General features: G+C 42.7%; 3 protein-coding genes across 8 annotated transcripts in view; 2 read left to right on the forward strand and 1 right to left on the reverse strand.

Moving 5' to 3' along the window:
- The window catches only part of Bag4 (BCL2 associated athanogene 4), a 40,980-nt gene extending 36,495 nt beyond the window's left edge, over nucleotides 1–4,485 (forward strand). The window contains exon 5 of the mRNA XM_008847760.2: nucleotides 552–4,485. Within this exon, the coding sequence (XP_008845982.1) occupies nucleotides 552–1,037 (486 nt within the window). The 3' untranslated portion in view covers nucleotides 1,038–4,485. The remainder of the gene's footprint in view (nucleotides 1–551) is intronic.
- Nucleotides 181–16,812, reverse strand: LOC115072833 (translation initiation factor IF-2-like). Its single transcript, XM_029570779.1, has 3 exons — nucleotides 15,931–16,812; nucleotides 7,163–7,235; nucleotides 181–1,007 (listed from the first exon to the last, which is right to left on the reverse strand). Exon 1 carries the CDS (start codon nucleotides 16,771–16,773, stop codon nucleotides 16,240–16,242), a length of 534 nt encoding a protein of 177 aa, XP_029426639.1. The 5' UTR covers nucleotides 16,774–16,812; the 3' UTR covers nucleotides 181–1,007; nucleotides 7,163–7,235; nucleotides 15,931–16,239.
- Ddhd2 (DDHD domain containing 2) overlaps nucleotides 16,344–22,207 on the forward strand; it is a 43,426-nt gene continuing 37,562 nt past the window's right edge. For 4 of the 6 annotated variants that reach the window (XM_029570769.1, XM_008847761.3, XM_017801849.2 and 1 more), the window contains exons 1-5: nucleotides 16,793–16,929; nucleotides 17,446–17,667; nucleotides 18,339–18,529; nucleotides 19,037–19,126; nucleotides 20,993–21,113. In XM_029570769.1, the coding sequence (XP_029426629.1) occupies nucleotides 17,454–17,667; nucleotides 18,339–18,529; nucleotides 19,037–19,126; nucleotides 20,993–21,113 (616 nt within the window). In that variant the 5' untranslated portion in view covers nucleotides 16,793–16,929; nucleotides 17,446–17,453. Of the gene's footprint in view, nucleotides 16,478–16,727; nucleotides 16,930–17,445; nucleotides 17,668–18,338; nucleotides 18,530–19,036; nucleotides 19,127–20,992; nucleotides 21,114–22,207 lie in introns of those variants that run through there. The other 2 variants (XM_008847762.3, XM_008847763.3) reach the window with 2 other exon arrangements.

Consider the following 22,207-nt stretch of genomic DNA (forward strand, 5'->3'; position numbering starts at 1 on the left):
ATCTAACAATCATCTGTAATTTGTTTCTGGGGATTCAAGATCCTCTTCTGGCTCTGCAGGCATTGCACGCATGGGTGCACTCACATACATGCAGGCAGTGTGCATAATATAAAAATAAAAAAGTTTTTTAATGTATTTTACAGCCTCTAACAATATATAGAGATGAAAAACAACCTGAAATAACTACAACAACTAGCTTTTATGATGTAATTTTACATTAAATCATAGACTTGACACCATTTGCTTCTGGCTGTATTCTTGAGATTCTTACTATTTAGGGAGGAAAAGTATTTGTTAGGTCATTGGCTGAACTGAGGTAGGTGTTCAGAGAAGGATCTGCATCAGTGCAGGTTGCAGCCATTGTACTTGGGAACTCTGGGCCTTTTGCTTGATGCTCTCTCTTTATCTTAACTGTGTTTTTCTCAGATGATTAAGGTTCTCATGGTGGGAATCTTCAAGCACTTTCCTGTTCAGGTGAAAGATGTGGACTAACGTGATCTTGATGGCTTCCCATAACAAGCTTTCTTCTCCTTTTTGTCCTCCCACTCCAGGACCCCTCATACCCCTATAGCCAGTCGGAGCAAGGTGTGAGCCGACACAACTTTCCTTGCAGTGTCCATCAGTACGAATCTTCGGGAGCAATGAACAATGATGATTCAGACCTTTTGGATTCTTCAGTCCAGTATAGTGCCGAGCCTCAGCTATATGGTACTGCCACCAATGAGCATCCCAGCAATCAGGTTCAGAGTAATAATCTTCCTGAAGAGTGTTTGTCTTCAGATGAAGGCACTCCTCCAAGTATTAAAAAAATCATACATGTGCTGGAGAAGGTCCAGTATCTTGAGCAAGAAGTAGAAGAATTTGTAGGAAAAAAGACAGACAAAGCATACTGGCTTCTGGAAGAAATGCTGACAAAGGAACTTTTAGAACTGGATTCTGTTGAAACTGGGGGCCAGGACTCTGTCCGTCAGGCCAGGAAAGAGGCTGTTTGTAAGATCCAGGCCATACTGGAAAAATTAGAAAAAAAAGGATTATGAATGATTTAGAGTAAAGGGTAAGCCTGTTACTAACTTGGCCAAAGAACTCTTGAATTTGGGTAGTTACCATGTTTTTGAAATGCTTGTTGTGATGAGAAGCAACACATTCCAACTTTCCCTTGTCTTAAGACTTGGGAGGAAAAAAATTTTGAAAAGCTGGTGAAGGGATGGAAGAACACTTTAGTTATGAGTTTTGTTTTTGTTTTTTTTCAATTTTCAGATGAATGAACATGATAGGAAATTGAAATTATCAATATTGTCAAGTAGACCCACTCCTTAAGAAATTCATGGGTATTTGTAGGCTGCTGCCTATCAGCAGGAGGGAACTACACTTTAAGTAACAGGCTATTGGAAATAGAGACAAACAAACAGACTGGATTGTCACATTTCTGTATATTGTGACTGCATATACTTTATGTGTAAATTATAGCTTAGACTTTAGCTTTCTTGGCCCTCTGTTTTGTTTTGTTGTTTTCAGTTCACAAATACAGTAATTATTCTACTTCTTGGTACATTTTGTAGATCATGTTCTCTATAATTAAACATTGACAGCCAGATCGAAGGGCCGTTCTGAATGAGTTTCTATCCTTTTGCCACTTGCAGTGTGTAGTGAGTTCCTCAAGTAAACTGTTTGTCTCTCTCTTTGTGTAGCTTGTTAGCGTTCTTCCCCCTTCTGTTTTCATAGTAGTAGGGGAGGTGAATTTGGAAATTACAGTAACACAAGTATGGAAATGGTTGTGGACATTTTATTTCTTTGCTTTTTTCATTGTATTTGGATAAAGATCCACTTTAAAGTTACTTTTTTATGAAGTTTATCTTTTCACTATTGCTGCTTCTATAATAGTCTTATGATAAAAACAGATAGAAAATTAAATGCCACAGTGAGTAGAAATAATTACTACAAAAAGTAACAATTGCTGGGTGTGGTGGCACACGCTTTTGATCCCAGCACTCAGGAGGCAGAGGCAGAGGCAGGCAGATCTCTGTGAATTCAAGGCCAGCCTGGTCTACATACTGAGTTCCAGGACAGCTAGGGCTACAGGGAGACCCTGTCTCAAAAAGACCCCCCCCAAAAGTAACAATTATGATTATTTAACAATATCATTCTCATTTAAATAGTTTCTGTGGGGAGAGATATCAGCTCAGTTTATAGCTGATAAAGGAAAGGGAGTTCATGCTCAGGGAGTCAGCCACAGCTAGAGTAGAAAATCTGTCATGTTCTTCTAATTTAGATTTGGTCTTTATTTCACAAATTTCATAGGCTGCCTGTTTCATAAAAAGGTGTTTATTACTATTAATAAGAGTCATTTTAGAGCCAGTTTAAGAAAGAGATATTGAAAGGGTCACAACTGGCCTTGCTTGGTTATGTATATGTTGTTATATGAGACAGGTAAAAATTTACCTTTTAAATTTAAAGAGAAGTCTAGTTTACAGATCTACTTTTACAAAAACTGCAGTTTCTTAGTAAGATATAAACATGCGCTTTTCTAGATTAGCAGGCATATATATTAGTGATACTGAATCTGTAGCCATCTCTTCTATATATATATACTACTCATACTTAAACATTATATGATGAGATGAACTGAAAACAATGCTTGAGGAATGGGGATGAAGCTAAGTTAGTAGAGTGTTTACCTAATATGTATGAAGCTCTGTGTTCAATCATAGTCCTGCATAAACCAGGCATGGTGTTCGGTACCAATAGTCTCAGCACTTGGGAGATAGAAGCAGGCAGATCACAAGTTCACGGTCATCCTCAGCTATATGGTGAATTCAAGACTAGTCTGGGTTACATGAGATCTTGTCTCAAAAATCAAAAATATTGGCTAGGTTTTATGTTTTGGATGAATGATTCAAGATGTGATCATTTTATTATAGAATTCTCTCATTTTATTACAGAATTTTCTTTCAAAAAATACTCCTTTATTTTTTGAGACAGAAGTTCATGTAGTATCCCAGTCTGACCTTGAAGTTGCTGAGTTGCTGAGGATGACCTTGAATTTCTGATCCTGCTGCCTCCACCTCTAGTACAGATGTGTGCCTGGTTTATGTGGTGCTGGGGATCAAATCCAGGGTTTTGTACATCTAGGCAAGCACTATACTAAGCTACAGTCCTAGTCCTCATTCTCTTACTTTTGGCCCAATAGAGAAATGTTTTTTAAAAAGTTTTCTATAAAAATCGACAATTATACTTCAGAATAAAAATTTAGGAGGAGAGACCAGGCATGGTGGCACATGCCTTTAATCCAGAGGCAGGTGGATCTCTGTGAGTTCCTGGCCACCCTGCTCTACATAGTGAGTTCCAGGCCAGCTGGGGCTACCGGGAGACCCTGTCTCAAAAAGATAAAAAAGAAAGAAAATTTAGGACGAGAATCCTTAAGGCTGTTATCAGTGAAGACAGTGACAAATTTAAAAGAAAGTTTCTGCTTAGCTTACTGACTGCCCAAGATGCCAATTTCCACAAATTCTTAATTTTTATATATATGTACAAGTGTTATGCACAAATATACATACATACACATGTATATATCTTAAGTTATTTTTAAACTATTAACATGATTTTAAACTTACATAGGAGTTGTAAAAATAGATTTCCTGTGTACCCTTCATCTACCTTCCCCTTATTTTGACACCTTACTTAACTAAAACATTTGTCAAAATTAAGAAGTTAATCTTGTTATAATGCTACTGATATTAACTAAAGTAGGGAGCTAAACGTAGACATTTTATTAGTCTTTTTACCGGTATCCTCTTAATTGTCCTGGATCCCGTTCTGCATTTAGTTGTTGTCTCCACATGGTCTTCCAATCTGTGACAGTATCATAGGCGATACCTGATGCTATGATGTATTTCTGGTGTTGTTTACACTGAGCACTATGCTAACGTGGTGTCTGCTAGGACTCTACTGTAAGGGTCCATATTTTCCTTTGTAATTACTAAATATTTGCTAGAGATACTCTGAGACTATGCAAATGTCCTGTTTGTGCTTCAGTCTGCCTTCCTTTGGCTGTCGGCAGATGTGCTTGTGGCAGTTACCACTGCGGTGTTCAGATGGCGATTTTCTACTTCTCTCATTTCTGATACATGTAATAACTGGAATTCTGTAAGGAAGAGTTGTGGCTTCTGGATTTATATTTTTAATTATGATGAGATATGCAGGATAGGTACACACTTAACTTAGCTATAAACAATGTTACAATGATTCCAGATACCAGTATCAAAGAAAGCGAAGTTGGCAACCTGTCTTTGAAAATGTAATAAATTTAAGAGGGAAAATAGTATTTATGATTTGTAAAATTTGTTCAGCTTTTGACATAATACTGACTTGAAACGAAGTCAATTTTCTTTTGAAACTTCACATCTAGACTTTTTTAAAGTGTCTAAATTTATATTACTTTGGAGATCATTTTTGTCAAAAATCTTGAATAAAGTTACCTAGACCTTGCATGATTAAAAACAACTGTTTTCTTCTTATAAGATATTTTCTGCAATACAAACACCAAGGTAAACATTTAAACAAGTCAGTGATACTGAAGTGTCTGGGGCATAAGTGTTTTAAATGCCTTTAAAGAATGGGCTTTGAGGGCTGGAGAGATGGCTCAGCAGTTAAGAACACTGTTCTTGCAGAAGACCTGGGTTCAATTACCAGCACCCACATGGTAGCTAACAACTGTCCTAACTCCAGTTCCAAGGGATCCAACAGCCTCTTCTGTCCTCCTCAGGCATTGCACCACACGGGTGCACTTACCTACACGCAGGCAATACACTCATACAAATAAAATAAAAATAATAGCTGGGTGTGGTGGTGCATGCCTTTTATCCCAACACTCGGGAGACAGAGGCAGATGAGTTCAAGGCCAGCCTGGTCTACACAGTGAGTTCAGATCAGCTGGGACTACAGGGAGACCCTGTCTCAAAAAGACAAATAAATAAGTAAATAAATAAATAAATAAATAAATAATAGTTTTTTTTAAAAAAAGGGGCTGGAGAGATGGCTCAGTGGTTAAGAGCACAGACTGCTCTTGCAGAAGACCCAGGTTTGGCAGCTACAAACCATCCTTAACTCCAGTTCCAGGGGAATCTGAAGCCCTCTTCTGACCTCCGTGGCATTGCAGGACACAGGTGCACTCACATACATGTAGGCAATACACTCATACACATAAAATAAAGATAATAAATAAAAATATTTTTTAAAAAAGAATGGGCTTTGAAAGAGTGCTTTAGTTGGTTGACATAAGTAATGACCTTAAAGTTAACCAGATTTTTTTTTTAATTGAAGGCTATAGATTAGACTGTCATTTAAGAAAAGTTACGAGGGGATTGCACATGGGCTCTATTGGTGTGGTGCTTGCCTAGCATGTACACAGTTCTGGGTTCTATCCCCTGTCCCGCATAAAGCAAGACTGTAAGAAAAAAAAGAATAAAATCATTTTTTTAAAGATGGAGGGGCAGTGCTGGAGAGATGGCTCAGTGGTTAAAAGCACTGGCTGCTCTTCAGACGACCTGCGTTTGATTTCCAGCACTCACGTGGTAGCTAACAGCTGTCTGTAACTCCAGTTCCAGGTGATCTGACATCCTCTTCTGACCTCTGGGTACTGCATGACATGGGTGTGCTTACACACATGTAGGAAAAACACTCATACATATAAATTAAAATAATAGTAAATACAATATTTTAAAGATTTTGAGGGAATAGATAGTTTATAGAACTTTTTAAAATTTTGTTTGTTTGAGACAGGGTTTCACTATGAAGCCCTGGCTGGCCTGGAATTCCCTATGTAGACCAGGCTGGCCTTAAATTCACAGAGCTCAGCCTGCCTCTTCCTGAGTGCTAGGATTACAGGTGTGTGCCACTATATCTTTATTTAATTTTTTTTTTTTCTTTTTAAGAACTTGTGAGTTTAGACTCAATGAGATGGCTCAGCGGGTAAAAAGGTACTTGCTGCCAAGCCTGAGTACCTGAGTTCAGTCCTTAGAACCCACATGGTGGAAGGAGAGAACTAACTCCCACTGATTATCCTCTGACTTCTACACATATGGGATGGTATGCACATGCATGCCTCCTCCCACACACAAAAATAAAGCATAAACAGCTGGGCATGGTAGCACACGCCTTTAATCCCAGAACTCAGGAGGCAGAGGCAGGTGGATTGCTGTGATTTCAAGGCCAGCCTGGTCTACATAGTGAGTTCCAGGCCAGCTGGGGATATAGGGAGACCCTGTCTCAAAAAGAGGGGGAAAAAAAAAAAGCATAAACAAAATTTATGAGTTTAACAAGTCAATTCTATGAAAAAAATATTGTCCTGATCCTCTTCCTATTTTTCTTTCTCCAGAGGTAAACACTTTCAAATGTAAAATGTATCTCTCTCTCTCTCTCTCTCTCTCTCTCTCTCTCTCTCTCTCTCTCATACACACAGACACAGACACAGACACATACACATGTAAATGCTCAGAAGAAGGTGTCAAATTCCCCTGGAACTGGAATTACAGATGGTTGTTAATCACCATGTGGGCACTGATAATCGAACCCAGGTCCCCTGAAGAGCAGCCAGTGCTCTTAACCACTGAGCCATCTCTCCAGCCCCTGTATCTATTTTATAAATTTTTTTTTTTTTTGGTTTTGAGACAGGGTCTTCCTGTAGCTCCAGCTGGCCTGGATCTCACTATGTAGATCAGGCTGGCCTTGAACTTACAGAGATCTGCCTCCTTCTCCCTCCTGAGACAGGGTCTCCCTGTAGCCTCAGCTGTCCTGGGACTATGTAGACCAGGCTGGCCTTGAACTCAAAGATTTGCCTGCCTCTGCCACACCCAGCCCCCAGCTGTTTTTTATAGAGAGGATAAATGTTTATCTTTCTGCCCTCCCACATACACATCTCAGTCCCCACTTCTGAATACAGATCCACAGTCATTTCTATGTAAATGCTAACCACAGCTCAGTTCTGCAACTATGATTTTTTTTTTCTGAGCAACTCCTTGTTTTCCCTGTAATTAATCACTTATTTGGTTGCTTATATTCTTAATGACCTATTTGACCTCTAAGTCTTTTCTCAAGATGTGCATACATATATTTGATCAGTTTCAAACTCATGAGGAAGTCTGTGCTGGAGCCTTTTTTTACTTACCCTGGGGAGTCTCTTTGCCCCTTCTTGTTTTCTTGTATTGTGTGTCTTTTTCTTTCTCAACTTATTTCCCTTCCTGGAAAAGATTACATGGAAAATCATTGGTTTTATATTTTGCATAATTTAAAATGTGTATTCTACCTAGACACTGGATTATCTAAGCTGGGTGTAAAATTTTGGGAAGTGGTTATTGTAAAACATTTTAAAACCATTGTTCTGTTGTCTCATAGTTTCTAGAACTTAGTTTCCAGAATTGCTGTTGAGAAGCATACTTTGTTGTGATCAATTATACAGGACCCATTTGTGGGGCAGAAATCATGGCCTTGTACATCCCAGGCTGACTTCAAACTCAGTGTGTTGTTCTGGGTCCGAAAAATTCCCTGAATTGACTACTCAGACACTGAGACTCAGGAAAACTTAACTGCTTATTAAAACCGACCGGCTGGGGATGCAGGCAGGCTCAGGAGCTGCACCGCGACCCAGAGCTGTGGAAAAGCAGGGCTTGCTTTTAAGCACAAAATCTGCAAAGCAGGGGATGTCTATAGAAACCATAAACAGAAGAACCAGGAAAGGATTTTAACAATCTAGGGCTGAGCCCTTAACCTATACAGCCATTGGCTAGTTTACCTGGGGCAGAATGTTCTTCCTCTCCTGCCCCAGACCATTTCCATAGAAACCATAAACAGATGTACCAGGAAAGGATTCGAACAATCTAGGGGATTTCCAGAGTCAGGCAGAGGGCAGCTCTTTCACTGAGGCCAAGGAGGGGTCTGAGGGGCACTCTCCTTCAATGTGGCCAGATTTTAAACTTCTGATTTTCCTATTTCTTCCTCCCAAGTGCTGGGATTATAGCTGTATGTCACCATACCCAATTTTTTTATGAGGTACTGAGAAATGAACCCAGTGCCTCATGCATTTGAGGCACATACTCTACCAACTGAGATATCTTCAGCTCTCTGAGACCTACCTTTTTAAAGAGCTTTTTAATTGATTTATTTTTAATTTTCTGTGTATGAGCATTTTGCCTGCCTGCACGTATATAAGTGTACCACATGCATGCAATGCCCATGGAGGCCAGAAGAGGACACTGGAAACCCCTGAAACTGGAATTAGAGTAGTTAGCTGCCATATGGTTGCTGGGAACTGGGATCCTGGGTCCTCTGGAAGAGCAGCCAGTACTCTTAGTTGCTGAGCTATCTCCAGCCCTCTGAGGGCCCAACCTTTGTTTCTGGAAACTTGTAGGATATATTTTATCCCTCTGTTCTGAAATTTAGTAGTGGTGTAGGTCTATCTGTATCTGTTTTCTTGGGCATGACATTGTAAAAACTCATGCCTTTGGATGCTGAAATACTTTGTTTTTGTTGGGCTGTTCAGTTCTTTCCCTTGGCACACTTACATGGAATTAGTTTTTTGCTTTTGAGACAGGGTTTCACTGTGTAATCCTAGCTGGCTTGGAACTCTGTGTAGACCATGCTGGCTCCAAACTCATAGAAATCCAATTTCCTCCACCCTTTTTTTTGGGGGGGGCAGGGGGTTCTTTTTTGAGACAATGTCTCCCTCTAGCTCCAGCTGGCCTGGAACTCACTATGTAGACCAGGCTGGCCTTGAACTCAAAGAGATCCACCTGGCTCTGCCTCCGGAGTGCTGGGATTAAAGGTGTGTGTCACCATGCCTGGCTTCCTCTGCCTCTTGAGTGTTGGGATTAAAGTATGTGCCACCATGCCTAGCCCACATTACTACTGTTTCAATTCTTGACTTCAAAGATTGATCTTTGGGGCTGGAGAGATGGCTCAGCAGTTAAGAGTACTGGCTGTTTTTGCAGAGGAACCAGGTTTGAATCACAGCACTCACGCGGACAACTGTCCATAACCACAGTTCTAGCTCTTAACTGTTCAGCCATCTCTCCAGCCCAAAATTTGCACAACTTCTATGTTCCAACTACTCATTGAATTGTATATATGTGTTTATATTTTAAATGTTTTATTTTTATTTTATGAGTGTATTGCCTGAGTGTATTTAAGTGCACCTGTGTCGTGCAATACCTACAAAGGTCAGAAGGCATTGGATTGCCCTATAACTGGAGTTATGAATGGTTGCTAGCTGCCATGTGGTTGCTGGGAATTGAACCCAGGTCCTCTGCAAGAGTAGCCAGTGCTCTTAACCACTGAGCCATCTCTCCAGCCCCCTGAATTTTATATTTCAATTCTCTTTAATTCCTAAATTTTCACTTTGTGAGATTCTACTCTTTTCTGGTTGTAACACCTTACATATCTGAGGCTATTAATTTCTTCATGTTTCTTTTTTTTTTAATATTGAATTTCTCTAAAATTGCACTTCTTTTTAAAGTTTCTATATTTGGGGCTGGAGAGATGGCTCAGTGGTTAAGAGCACTGACTGCTCTTGCAGAGAACCCGGGTTCAATTCCCAGCACCCACATGGCGGCTACGAACTGTCCTTAACTCCAGTTCCAGGGGAATCTGAAGCCCTCTTGTGATCTCCGCGGCATTGGACGATATGGGTGCACTCACATACATGCAGGCAGTACACTCATACACAAAAATAATAAAATATTTTTTTAAAGTTAGAAGTATTTCTCAGAGGTCTGTTCAGAGGTTTTGTGTCTATATGATTGTGTGTGTGTGTGTCCTTCCATAATGGATTCCAGGGATTGAACTCTGGTCTTCAGGCTTGGGCAGCAAGAACTTTTACCCAAAGAGCCATCTTGCTGGCCCTTGTTTGTTTTCCAGCCATCTTTCTGCTTTGCTTAGGAGTCTGCAGAAGAACAGCTTATAGCCACTTAGTGGTTATTCCTAACCCATTTAGGGGCCTGAGCAGCACTGGAACACCTACGCACAGCGGGCACCTGTACACTTTAGGACCAGGCTGAAGAGCAGTTCAGGAACTGGCAGTCTGTTCACCCTGCAGTTCCTCCTTCTTTAGTCTTTCAACAACAGCAGTGTGCCCTTCTTTACCAATCTCTTCAGGATCTTTGTAGAAATAAACATCTGGCATGGGGGGCTGGAGAGATGGCTCAGCAGTTAAGAACACTGGCTGTTCTTACAGAAGACCCGGTTCAAATCCCAGCACCCACATGACAGCTAACAACTGTCCATAACTCCAGTTCCAGGGGATCCAGTGGGCCTCTTCTGTCCTCCCCAGGCATTGCATGACAGGGCTGCACTTACATACATGCAGGCATTACTCATATACATAAAACAGTAAAATATTTTTTTTTAATCTGGCATGGCCTCCCATGGGTGCCCGTGGGAGAAGGTGCTACAATGTGTACAGAGCTTTCTGGCCACCATCCACTGCATAAGACCCAGTGAGTGAGCTCCCCTGGTTGCATGGATGGCTTTTCCACATATCACAGAGGAAAATCTGTGTTACACAGAGCAGTGATAGGTAGATTGAGATAATGACCCGTTAGGGGCTGGTGGTCAGCTCTTCAGTCACCACAGAAGGCATGGCTCCTAGAAGACTGACTAGGTCTGGTGACTGAAAGTCCCAGGAGTAAAGCGTCACCAGCACAAGCTGCTGTCAGTGCTCTGGAGGAGGCGATGCTGACAGTGGGTTTTCAACTGCAGTAGCAGCTTTCCCAGTTCCTCTTCAGATTTACGGTGTTGATACCATCACTCTTTTTGTAGATGGACTATTCTGTCTGGAAATCAACATCGGTGCCTGTACTGCATAGCTTTAGTTATCAACTTGACACGCTTGGGTTGAGGCAGCCTCAATTGGGGAATTGCCTCCATTGGACTGGCTTGTAGCCATGTCTGTGGACATCTTGATTGATGAGTGATGTGGGAGGGCCCAGCCCACTGTGGGTGGTGCTACCCCTGGGCAGGTGGGCCTGTGTTGTACAAGAAAGCAGGCTGAGCAGGGGCCAGGGGAGCAAGCCAGTAAGCAGTGTTCCTCCATGGCCTGTGCTCCAGCTCCTGCTTCCAGGTTCCTGCCCTAGTTTCTGCCTTGGGCTCTGATGAACTGTGATCCAGGAGATGTAAGACAAATAAACCCTTTCCTCCTCAAGTTGGTAGTGGTCAGAGTGTTTTGTCACAGCAATGGAGAAATAAACTAGAACAGTGCCACATGAATGGGTTCCTGCTACAAGGAATTTGAGGACCGCCTTCATTTTCAGGACATCAAAGACTCAATTACTGTGTGAAACTTTCCATTTAAGTTACAGTGTAAATCTATAATACATTGTTTGGACCCCTCCTTGGGCAGTGCAGAAAACTTCCCTTTTTTTTTTTTTGGTCTTTTTGAGACAGGGTCCCCATGCAGCCCCAGCTGGCCTGGAACTTACTATGTAGACCAGGCAGGCCTTGAACTCACAGAGATCCACCTGCCTCTGCCTCCCAAGTGCTGGGACTACAGGTGTGTGCCACCACACCTGGCAACTTGTCTGCTTTTTAATATTTATTTTTATGTGTATGACTGTTTTGCCTGCATGTATGTTAAGTGCACCATATGCATGCAATGCGCACGGAGGCCAGAAGAGGGATCCCTGTCAGTGGAGTTACAAATGGTTGTTGGCCACCATGTGGGGGCAGAGAACCAAGCCCGGGTCCTCTGCAAGAGCAGCCAATGCTCTCAACTGCTGAGCCATCTCTCCAGCCCCAATCATCTGTTAATGTCAGTATGGTTCAAGCAATGTTTGGAACATACTTATACTAAGGATTTCTTGATTATTGGAAATGTAAATTTAATTGAATACTGTAGAGCGTGTGTGTGTGTGTGTGTGTGTGTGTGTCTGCCTGCGCACTTTGATGCACACGTAGGTGTGAAGTCCAGAGGACAAGCTCAGGTGTCATCCTTAGGAACACCACCTTTTCTGTCATTGGCCTGGAGCTCACCCTTTAGGCTAAACTGGCTGGCCAGAAAGCCCAAACAAACCTCGTGCCTTCCCCAGAATACAAGCATGAACCACTGTGCCTGGCATTTTCCCATGAGTTCTGGGTTGAGCTCAAGCCTTTGTGCTTGCAAGGCACACACTCCACTGACTGAGCTATCAGTACCAGGGTCCCAAGTAGCCAAGGCTGGCCTCACTCGTTATATAACTGCGGATGACCTTGAACTTCTGATCTTCTTGCATCTACCTCCTCAGTTCTGGGAATACAGATGTGCACAACTACACCCTGTTTATGAGGTACTGGGCTTTGAACTTGGGCCTTTATGCATTCTGGGCAAGCACTACAAACTTAGCTGCACTAATCCTATTTCTGCACTTCATTAACAATGCTAAACCAGGCTTGGTGGCACATACCTATAGTTAGGAAGCTTAAGGCAGGAAAATGGCAAGTTTGAGACCAGCTTGGACTACATAGTAGTACTGACTTTGCCTTAAAACAACAAAGGCAAAAGTGAGGTAGGGGTTGGGGGTGTTAGAGAGATGGCTTAGTGATTGAAAGGACTCAACTTGATGCTCTTGCTGAGGACCCAGGTTCAGTTCCCAGGTCTCACATGGATCATAGCTATAACTTTGGAGGATCAGACATCCTTTCTGGCCTCCCGGCACTGCACTGCATATATATGCACGCACTTATGTACAAGCAAGACATAATAAGACAATCTTTTTTTTTGGTATTTTTGCGACACAGATTTCCTAGCCCCAGCTGGCCTGGAACTCGCTATGTAGACCAGGCTGGCCTTGAACTCACAGAGATCTGCCTGCCTCTGCCTCCCAAGTCCTGGGGATCAAAGGCATGCACCACCACACCTGGCAAATAAACCTTTTTAAAAAGGGTATGTTACCTGTGGAGAGTCATATAAGTATGTTGCTTTTAAAGACTTTTTCATTCAGCATAATTCTCTTGAGATTCATCCAAGTTGTTTCCTATATCAATAGTAGTTTGTGGATGGTACCACAGCTAACCATTCCTCTGCTGATGGCTATCTGGGTTGTTTCTATTTTGGAACTATTATGCATAGTCACATACAGATTTTTACGTGTACATAAATGTTCGGATTTTAGGGGAAATATTCCCCGGGGATGTAATTCTAGATTGTATGGTGGTTGCATGTTTAATTTTTAACTCCATTTTTCCATTATGTGTACATAAACGTTCATTTTTTAGGGAATGAAATATTTCCTAGGGATGTAATTCTAGATTGTATGGTGGTTGCATGTTTAAGTAACTGTCATTTTCCCAAAGTGTCTCTATCATTTTACACCAGCTACGTATGAACTCGTGTCCCTGCAGTATTTGTGTTCAGTGTTTTAGTCATTCTGATAGGTCTATAGTGACAGCTCATTGTGGTTTGCTTTTCGTTTCCCTAACAGTGGTACTGAATCCTTCCGCGTGCTTATTCATCCTCCTGTATATTCTTTCCTGTGAATACTGTATCTTTTGTGCCTTTTGGTTTTTTTAATTTATGTACTTATTTTTGGTCTTTTTGAGACAGGGTCTCTCTGTAGCCCCAGCTGGCTGGGATCTCAGAGATCCATCTGCCTCCTGAGTGCTGGAATTAAAGGCATGTGCCACCATGTCCAGCTTTCCTTTTGTTTTTTTGAGACAGTGTCGCAAATATGTAACCCTGGCTGGCCTGGAACTTACTCTGTAGACAAGGCTGGCCTCAAACTTGCAGTGATCCTCCTGCTTCCTGAGTACTAGGATTGAACGTATGCACCACTATGTCCACCCATATTTTGCTCTTTTCCAAACTGGAATTATATTAATAAACTTCAAGAGTAGTTTCCATTTATAGAAAATCTATGACACTGTAGAATTCTAGACGTCTCACCCAGTTCCTTTGTATTAACACTTCTGTTTATTAAATGTCATAATTTATGGACTCAAATGGATACATTCACATTAACTAATGTCCATCCTTCATTTTTACCTGATACCTTTTTTCCCCTTTAGGATTTCAGGTAATACATCATTAGAACAGCTCATCATGTCTCTGCTCTTAGCTGTGCTAAGTTTCTCCCTCTTCATTTGATTTGATGATCTGACAGTTTTGAGAAATAACTTCCACTGGGAAGTATTTTTCTGATGTGTTTTTCCTAATTAAACTGGGGCTATGAATTTGGGAGAGGAAAAGCACAGAAGTGGTTTGTCCCTTTCATCATTATCAAAGTGTCCTGTGTGACTTCGACTTTAGCTACTAACCTCATTACTTAGGATAGTATCTGTTGATATCTCCATTCTAAAGGTTCTCTCTCTCTCTCTCTCTCGATATATATATATATATATAAATTTTGTGTGTGTGTATGAGTTGTATTGCCTGCATATGAGTGCACCAGTGTACATGCAGTCAGGTCTTCTGACCTCAGAGGTCAGAGGAGGGTGTTGAATCCCCTAGAACTGGAGTTATAGATGGTTGTTAGCTACCATGTGGGTGCTGGGATTTGAACCTGAGTCTTCTGCAAGAGCAGCCAGTGCTCTTAAATGCTGAGTCATCTCTCTAACCCCAGTCTGAATGTACTCTTTAGAAAAAAAATTCATAATATAAATGTGCCCTGACTTACTATAAACCCATCATAAGTTGAAAATACCATAAGTCAAGAACGAACTGGGGGCTGGAAAGATGGCTCAGCAGTTGGGAGGCAGAGGCAGGCTGATCTCTTGAGTTTAAGGCCAGCCTGATCCACATAGTAAGTTCCAGGCCAGGCAAGGATACATAGTGAGACTGACTCAAAAAACAAAAAAAATCCTGTGTGAGTTACTTTCTAGGAGAAAGTTGTTTGTTGATAGAAAAAAACATTTATAAAGTTGTACAATCAATTGTGTTAACATTCGGAAGATTTGTATAGCTCAGTGAAGTCATTTAAAAAATATTACACAGTATCATAAATCATACATGGGTTAAAAATCTGTAGCATAAGATAGGCTGAGTGTGGTCCATGCCTATAATACCAGCACCTGGGGGCAGAGGCAGGAGGATCCTTAGTTTGATACTAGCTTGGGCTTCATAAGGAATTGACTCAAAGGAGGAAAAAAAAAAAAAAAAATCAAACAAGAACTGCAGGTGTAGCTCAGTTAAGCGCCCTGGCTTCCTTAACATGCAGGAGGACCTGGCTTTGATTTCCATCACTACATAGAATATGATGGTGCATACCCGTAATCCCAGAACTCAAGACATGAAAACGAGAGGATCACAAGTTTAGGGTGATCCTCCGCTATATAGTGAGTTTGAGGCCAACCTGAGACCCTACCTCAAAAGAAACGAATTCAAAAATTTAAGCAACAAAACCCACAAACACACCCAAGATAGATGGGTAGATTTTAATGGTCAGGATATGAAAGTTCATTGATAGGTTTTTAGATTCCAAACTGGGACTTTTGCGGCAGAGCTCTTACCCAACCCCAAGCTCTGAATTCCATCTCTGGCAATGCGAAGTAAAAAAATAAATTCCGTCAGTGAAGTTTCTCTTCTGTGTGTAGCCACCACGTGGGTGCTGCGAGGGCAGCCAGTTCATTTAACCGCTGGGCCACCTAGACAGCCCCTAATTCCCACATTTAGTTTCTTTTCAGTGTCTGAAAACTTTTAACTCCTGCCTTATAATCAAGTTAGAAGATAGTAAAGTATATTACTTGCCCTGCTTTCTTTCCTCCCTCACGTGCTGGGGACCAAACCTTGCTATTGGGCGTTTCACCATCATCCCCAGCCCTCCAAAGTGTCCCGCTTAATCACCAAAGGCTTGCGGTCTTCCACACCGGAAGCAGGACAGCTACACAGGACGCCACACAATTTCTCACCCGACACTCATTCCCTGTCCTCCCCTTTTCCAGGGTCGGTCTGGGGGCTCCTGCCCTTCCTCCTACCCGTGCCGCCGGTATCTCCCGGGGTCGCAAGGCTGATTAGCCACGTCCGGACGCCACCGGCACGGCTGCTGCTTCCAGGGCGCCTTTCCCATAGCCTCTCCGTTCGAGCAGAGGCTGGAGAGGCCCAGCGACGCTCCTCCCAGCACAGGGACGAGGCCCTCCCCCGCAGCTCCCTCCGTGGCCGTGGTCCTCAGACAGAGACTGGTTCGCCAGCTACGAGGGGAGCGCAAGCGCCCCGCCCCGCCACCACGTGCCCAGCGCGTGCCCCGCGCCTGCCCGCAGGAGGAGCCACGTCTCGCGCGAGTTCCCTCATGTCTCGCGACACTTCCGTGGGTTCCCCTCAGCGCTATAGGTCTCACCCGCGGCGGGCGCTGAGAGCCGGGCACTACTCGCCCACTGGGAGCGCTTGGGTCCCGGGGCGCGGGGCTCGACGGGCGCGGCCGCTGGCTCCGCCCCGCCCCGCCTGGACCTAGAAGACAGGCGGTCGCTGCGACATGCCCTGGGCGCCTTCGCTAGGGCGGGAGAGTGCGCGCCGCGGCGCTGGCAGGCGAGTGCGGGTGGCCGGGGCGGTGGCGGCGGCCCGGGGCGCGGGGAGCCGCCGGGCCGTGCGCGCTGCGCCCTGCGGCATCTGCTAACGCTGTTCCGGGGACGGCCGGAGTCTAGGAAGCCGGGGCGAGTGGCGGGAGTCCAGCTGCAGACGAGGGACGGTCGGGTCGGTCTGTGGTAGAAGTGACCGCGGGAGACGCGGCTCCAGGGGCGTGCGCCCGCCCGCAGGCCGCAGTGGTGCCGTGGTTTCTCTCCCTGCAGCGTCTGCGGAGCTGCTGCGTGCCGCGCACCGTCCATCCCTGCGCTGGGGAGCAGAGACAAGCGGAGATCCAGGCCAGCTGGGGCGACGGAAACCGGTGGTGGATCGGCGGCAGCTCGTGGGGCGTTCTGTGAGGGAAGGGGCTGTGGGCAGCGAATGCTAACTTCTCACCCGCAGCTTGGACGCCGAGACGGGTGGGCTGGTGCTGCTGCAGGCGCTGTTTTCCCGTGTTGACTTTAAATGCACCATAGCCCCTTGTTTAAGCGCAATTAAAGCATTAACCAAAATGGTTTTTAAGGGAATAGCTGTGTTTTAAGTATTTAAGATTCCAGCAGTTATAGAATGGGATAGTAAAGGAAGGGCCTGGGGGGTCTCAGTATGAAACACTGGCTTGGGCGGGGTTAATTTTCTGCCTTTGGAGCTAGATTTGGATTGGAAATTGGTAAAATAGTTCATTGCAATCAATTTTGACCATGTGTTTCGTGAAATTCTGGGTTTGTTTGGCTAAAATGGTTGATCTAGTAGAAACATTGTTTAAAGCGCCTCCCCAAATGTGATATTTTTGTTTTGAATTATATAGCTCTTTGTTGTTCGTTTTCAAGAATGGCTTCTTAAAAGGATCAGTTTCTTTTAGGTGCCTGCACACACATGAACAATTAGTGTCAATAGTAGGAAATTAATTTTCCTAACAGTTTTGCCTTGCCTTTTAGAGAGCGAAATGTCATCGCCGGAATCACGGCAGTTGTCGCAGTCAGATCCATCCCCATCACCAAACTCATGTAGTTCTTTTGAGCTAATAGACATGGATGTTGGCAGCTTATATGAACCAGTTTCTCCACATTGGTTTTATTGTAAGATGATAGATTCTAAGGAGATATGGATTCCTTTCAACTCTGAGGATTCACAGCAACTGGAAGAGGCCTATGGCTCTGGTAGGAAGAAAATGATGACTTGTAACAAAGATTCTCATCTCTTTCAAACCAAAATGTAATGGCTCTATACCATTGCAATGATTTTCATTAAAGTAATTTTAGATTTTTCTCTCCTATTATTTTGACTTTTTTTGAGACAGGGTCTCTCTGTAGCCTCAGCTGGCCTGGAACTCCCTATGTAGACCAGGCTGGCCTCAGTCTCACAGAGATCCACATTACCTCTGCCTCCTGAGTGCTGGGATTTAAAGACATGTGCCATCATGCCTGACTATATATGCCCATTTTTTTTAATTTTTTTTTTTTTTGTCTTTTTGAGACGGTCTCTGTAGCCCCAGCTGTCCTGGAACTCACTAGGTAGACCAGGCTGGCCCTGAACTCACAAAGATCCACCTGCTTCTGCCTCCCAAGTGCTGGGATTAAAGGCGTGGGCCACCATGCCCAGCTATATGCCTATTTTTAAGGGGCAGTGAAAAATTTCTTTTTCACTAAGTGATTAGTTTTGACTTGTGAGAAGTAGTTCATGAAAAAACATATGAATTAAATTCCAATTAATTTAAATGTAACCAAGTAGAAATTGTTTACATTATTCACACTTTTTGAAACGTAACACAACTGTATTGAGATTTATTGTGAAATGATGTGCTTCTTTTCTCCTTTGCAATACTTGATAGGAAAAGATTGTAATGGGAGAGTTGTTCCCACCGATGGGGGCAGATACGATGTTCATTTAGGGGAGAGGATGCGGTATGCGGTGTACTGGGATGAAGTGCCATCCGAAGTGAGACGATGTACATGGTTTTACAAGGGAGACAAAGACAATAAATACGTTCCCTACTCAGAGAGCTTCAGCCAAGTTTTAGAGGTATTCCTTCAGCCTGTTTTTACCTTTTTTTCCTTCTCATTAATAATTTTTTTTAACTCTTCTGGCATATTTTAAGAATCTTCCAGAAAAAAATCTTGGTTGCTTGATTCTGTGTCATGCTTTATAGACTTTCTCTAGCCCCAACCAACCTGGTACCCACTATGTAGACAGGCTGGCCTGGATCTCACAGAGATCCACCTGCCTCTGCCTCTGTCCCTGTCCTCTGGAGTGTTGGGAATAAAGGTGTATGCCACCACACTGGCCTTTTTTTTTTTTTTTTTTTTTTTTTTTGAGACAGGGTCTCCCTGTAGCCCCAGCTGTCCTGGAACTCATTATGTAGACCAGGCTGGCCTTGAACGCACAGAGATCCACCTGCCTGTGCTTCCCAAGTCCTAAGTCTCATGTCCCTCCTGGGACTAAAGGTGTGCGCCACCATACCCTGCTTATTTTTTTAATAATTCACTTTTAATAGAAAAGTTGTTGAAGTCTAATATATTTTCTTTTAAGGAAACTTACATGCTTGCTGTAACTCTGGATGAGTGGAAAAAGAAACTTGAATCTCCAAACAGAGAAATTATTATATTACACAACCCAAAGGTAAAGTGAATTAAAGTGTTTCACTAGTGCTGAGATTAAAGGTTAATGCTTTACTAAGGAGAACTGATAGACCTTTTATTCTACGAACTCCATGTAGGATAACCTTTCGCAAATTTGATGTTGATTTCATCGTTATAAAACTTAAAACTTACAGTAACTACCATTATTTACTCCATTGAGCTTTGTGTGTGTGTGTGTGTGTGTGTGTGTACAGGGTATGATGTGTGAATGCCAGCATACATGTGCTATAGCATGCTTGTGGAAGTCAGAGGATAATCTTGAATATCAGTCTTCTTTCACCTTATTTGAGACAGGGTCTCTTGTTCACTCTCTATGCCAGCCTAGCTAGCCCATAAGCTTTTGAGGATTCTCCTCACTATACCTCCCAGAATCCTATGATCTGCCTCCCATTTCATCGTAGGAGCACTGAGATTACAGATGCGTATGCTAGTGTGTCCAGCATTACGTGGCTCTGGGGATTTGATCTCATGTCTATGGTGTGATAGTAACAAGTGCTTTACCTAGTGAGCCAGCTCCCAACACTAAAAAAGAATTTTTCTTTTTTTTTTTTTGAGACACAGTCTCCCTGTAGCCCCAGCTGGCCTGGAACTTAAAGAGATCTGCCTGCCTCTGCCTCCCCAGAACTGGGATTAAAGGTGAGCCCCACCATGCCTGGCTCAGAATTTTTTTTATGGAAAATTAATGCCAACATAGATTAAGAATATCATCAGTATATTATGTGAGCATGTCCACATATTATTTTTTTTTAACTTTCTGTTGAATTTTTGTGTATTTCATACATAAAATCATCTTTATGCCCCCTTCCCTTGTATAGGACATTATTGAAAGATCTACTTAATATATTTCTTTTTGTCTTTTTTTTTTGAGACAGGGTCTTCCTGTAGCCCCAGCTGTCCTGGAACTCACTATGTAGACCAGGCCGGCCTTGAACTCACAGAGATCCGCCTGTCTCTGCCTCCAGAGTGCTGGGATTAAAGGCGTGCGCCACCACGCCCGCCTCTACTTAATATATTTTAAGAATTCTCGTTTCAAACTTTTGGAATTGCTAAATATTAAAGCTCTAGTTGAGATTTGACTATATAAAAGATATGTTCTAATTTTTTTGTATTTTAAAACAGAAATTGGATGTATTAGAAATAAAATGAAAATATGTGAAAATAACCATTTTCAACAAATGAGGGGATAGGACGGGTGGGGACAAAATGAGAGCAAGAGTGAGATAATGACAAGGACGTGCATTTCAGAGCTGAATTACTGAAAAGCTGGTTAGAAATCAGTACTTTAGTGCTGAGAGTTTAGCCGACCACACATATTCAAATATTTGAGGATTAAAGATCATAATGAACAGTTAGGACTTTATTATAATGGTTTTTTTAAACAAAGAAAATTACTGAAAATTTCATACATGCATATAAGGTGTTTTGATCAAATCCACGCCCACTCCCTCCCCTCTACTCCAACTCCTCCCATATCTCCCATCACTGTTTTCTGAGAACTTCATGTGCTTGCTCTTTTTCTTTTCTTTTTTTTTAAATGGGGTCTTTTGCTACTCTAACATTCTCCCCTCTGAAGAGGTAACCCTAAAATCTTTTAGGGGTTAAGATGTTTTATATACAGCTGGGTATGGTGGTGCACGCCTTTAATCCCAGTACTCAGGAGGCAAATGCAGGCGGATCTCTGTGAGTTCAAGGCCAGCCTGGTCTACATAGTGAGTTCCAGGATAGCTGGGGCTACAGGGAAACCCTGTCTCAAAAAGACACACACACACACACACACACACACACACACAATTATATATAAATTAATGTAGATTGTTTTGCTTTGCTCTGATCTTTTCTATTTAAGCTCATGGTACATTACCAGCCAATTGCAGGGTCTGATGAATGGGGTTCAACACCCACTGAGCAAGGTCGACCAAGAACAGTAAAGAGAGGAGTTGAGAACATCTCGGTTGACATTCATTGTGGTAATGTCAATTATTTGTATTTTCTTACATTTTGATATATTTGTTCATTCTTTAAATTGTGGTTTCTTTTTCTTTGATTTGTATTACTTCAAGGCTTGTTTAAAAATCATCTTTAACCATATTAGCTTTGAGTTAAGATTGACATCAGTCGCTTCATCTTTTGTTTTTGGTTTTTTTTTTTTGTTTGTTTATTTTGATACAAGGTGTTAGGTAGGCTAGGGCTGACCTCAAACTCACTACATAGCTGAGAATGATCTTGAACTTCTGATCCTCCTGCATCAACCTCTCTCTTGTTAAATTACAGATGTGCCCCACCTTGCCTAGTTTATGTGGTGCTGGGGATCAAACCTAAGTATTGATAGGCTAGGCAAGCACTCTACAAGTTGAGTTACATTTCCAGCCCTGATTTGAATGTATACGCATGCAGGTATATATGCCTGGGAACACACCTGGGGAGGCCATCAGGTATCTTGTCCCTTGAGACAGGGTCTCTCACTGAACCATACATTAACCATTTAGCCTAGGCTGGCTCGCCACTGAGCTCCGGGGATCTACCTGTCTCCATTCTCCCACCCCCATGCTGGGGTTATAAGTATGCACAAGCCATGCACAACTGCTGGGGATTCAAACACAGTTTTTCATGCTTACCCACTAAGCCATTGCCTCAGCTGGTTTTGTTTTTTTGTTTTTTTTTTTTTTTTGAGACATGATCTCACTGTTGTTAGCTCAGGCTGCTCTATTCCGGCCGTCACCACCCAAGTGCTGGGATTACAGGCATGTACCCCTGTACTCCAATGCAAAGAATTGTAACAGATATAAAAATCCATTTAACCCTCACAGTGTGTGACTCCTTGAGGTAGTCCTCTGAAGTGAATGAGCATTGCCAGAGGTAGATCTTGGGCCCTGGGGAAGGGAGACAATGGATGACAGGAGCCCCAGTGTAATTGTCAAACCCCAGGGTGAGTGAAGCTTGGGACTTGTAGCCTCTGGCATGTTCCCATGTGTACTGTTGTTTTTTGTTGTTGTTGTTGTTGTTGTTGTTGTTGTTGTTGTTGTTGTTTTCAATAGTTTCATTAAATGTGTCTGTTTTTTTA

This window comes from Nannospalax galili, unplaced genomic scaffold (assembly GCF_000622305.1).
Source record: "Nannospalax galili isolate Female #2095 unplaced genomic scaffold, S.galili_v1.0 scaffold924, whole genome shotgun sequence".
In the NCBI taxonomy this organism is placed as follows: domain Eukaryota; kingdom Metazoa; phylum Chordata; class Mammalia; order Rodentia; family Spalacidae; genus Nannospalax; species Nannospalax galili.

Bases quoted from the DNA above. Each gene is read 5' to 3' on its own strand.
- LOC115072833 (XM_029570779.1), bottom strand. From the start codon at position 16,773: ATGGACGGTGCGCGGCACGCAGCAGCTCCGCAGACGCTGCAGGGAGAG.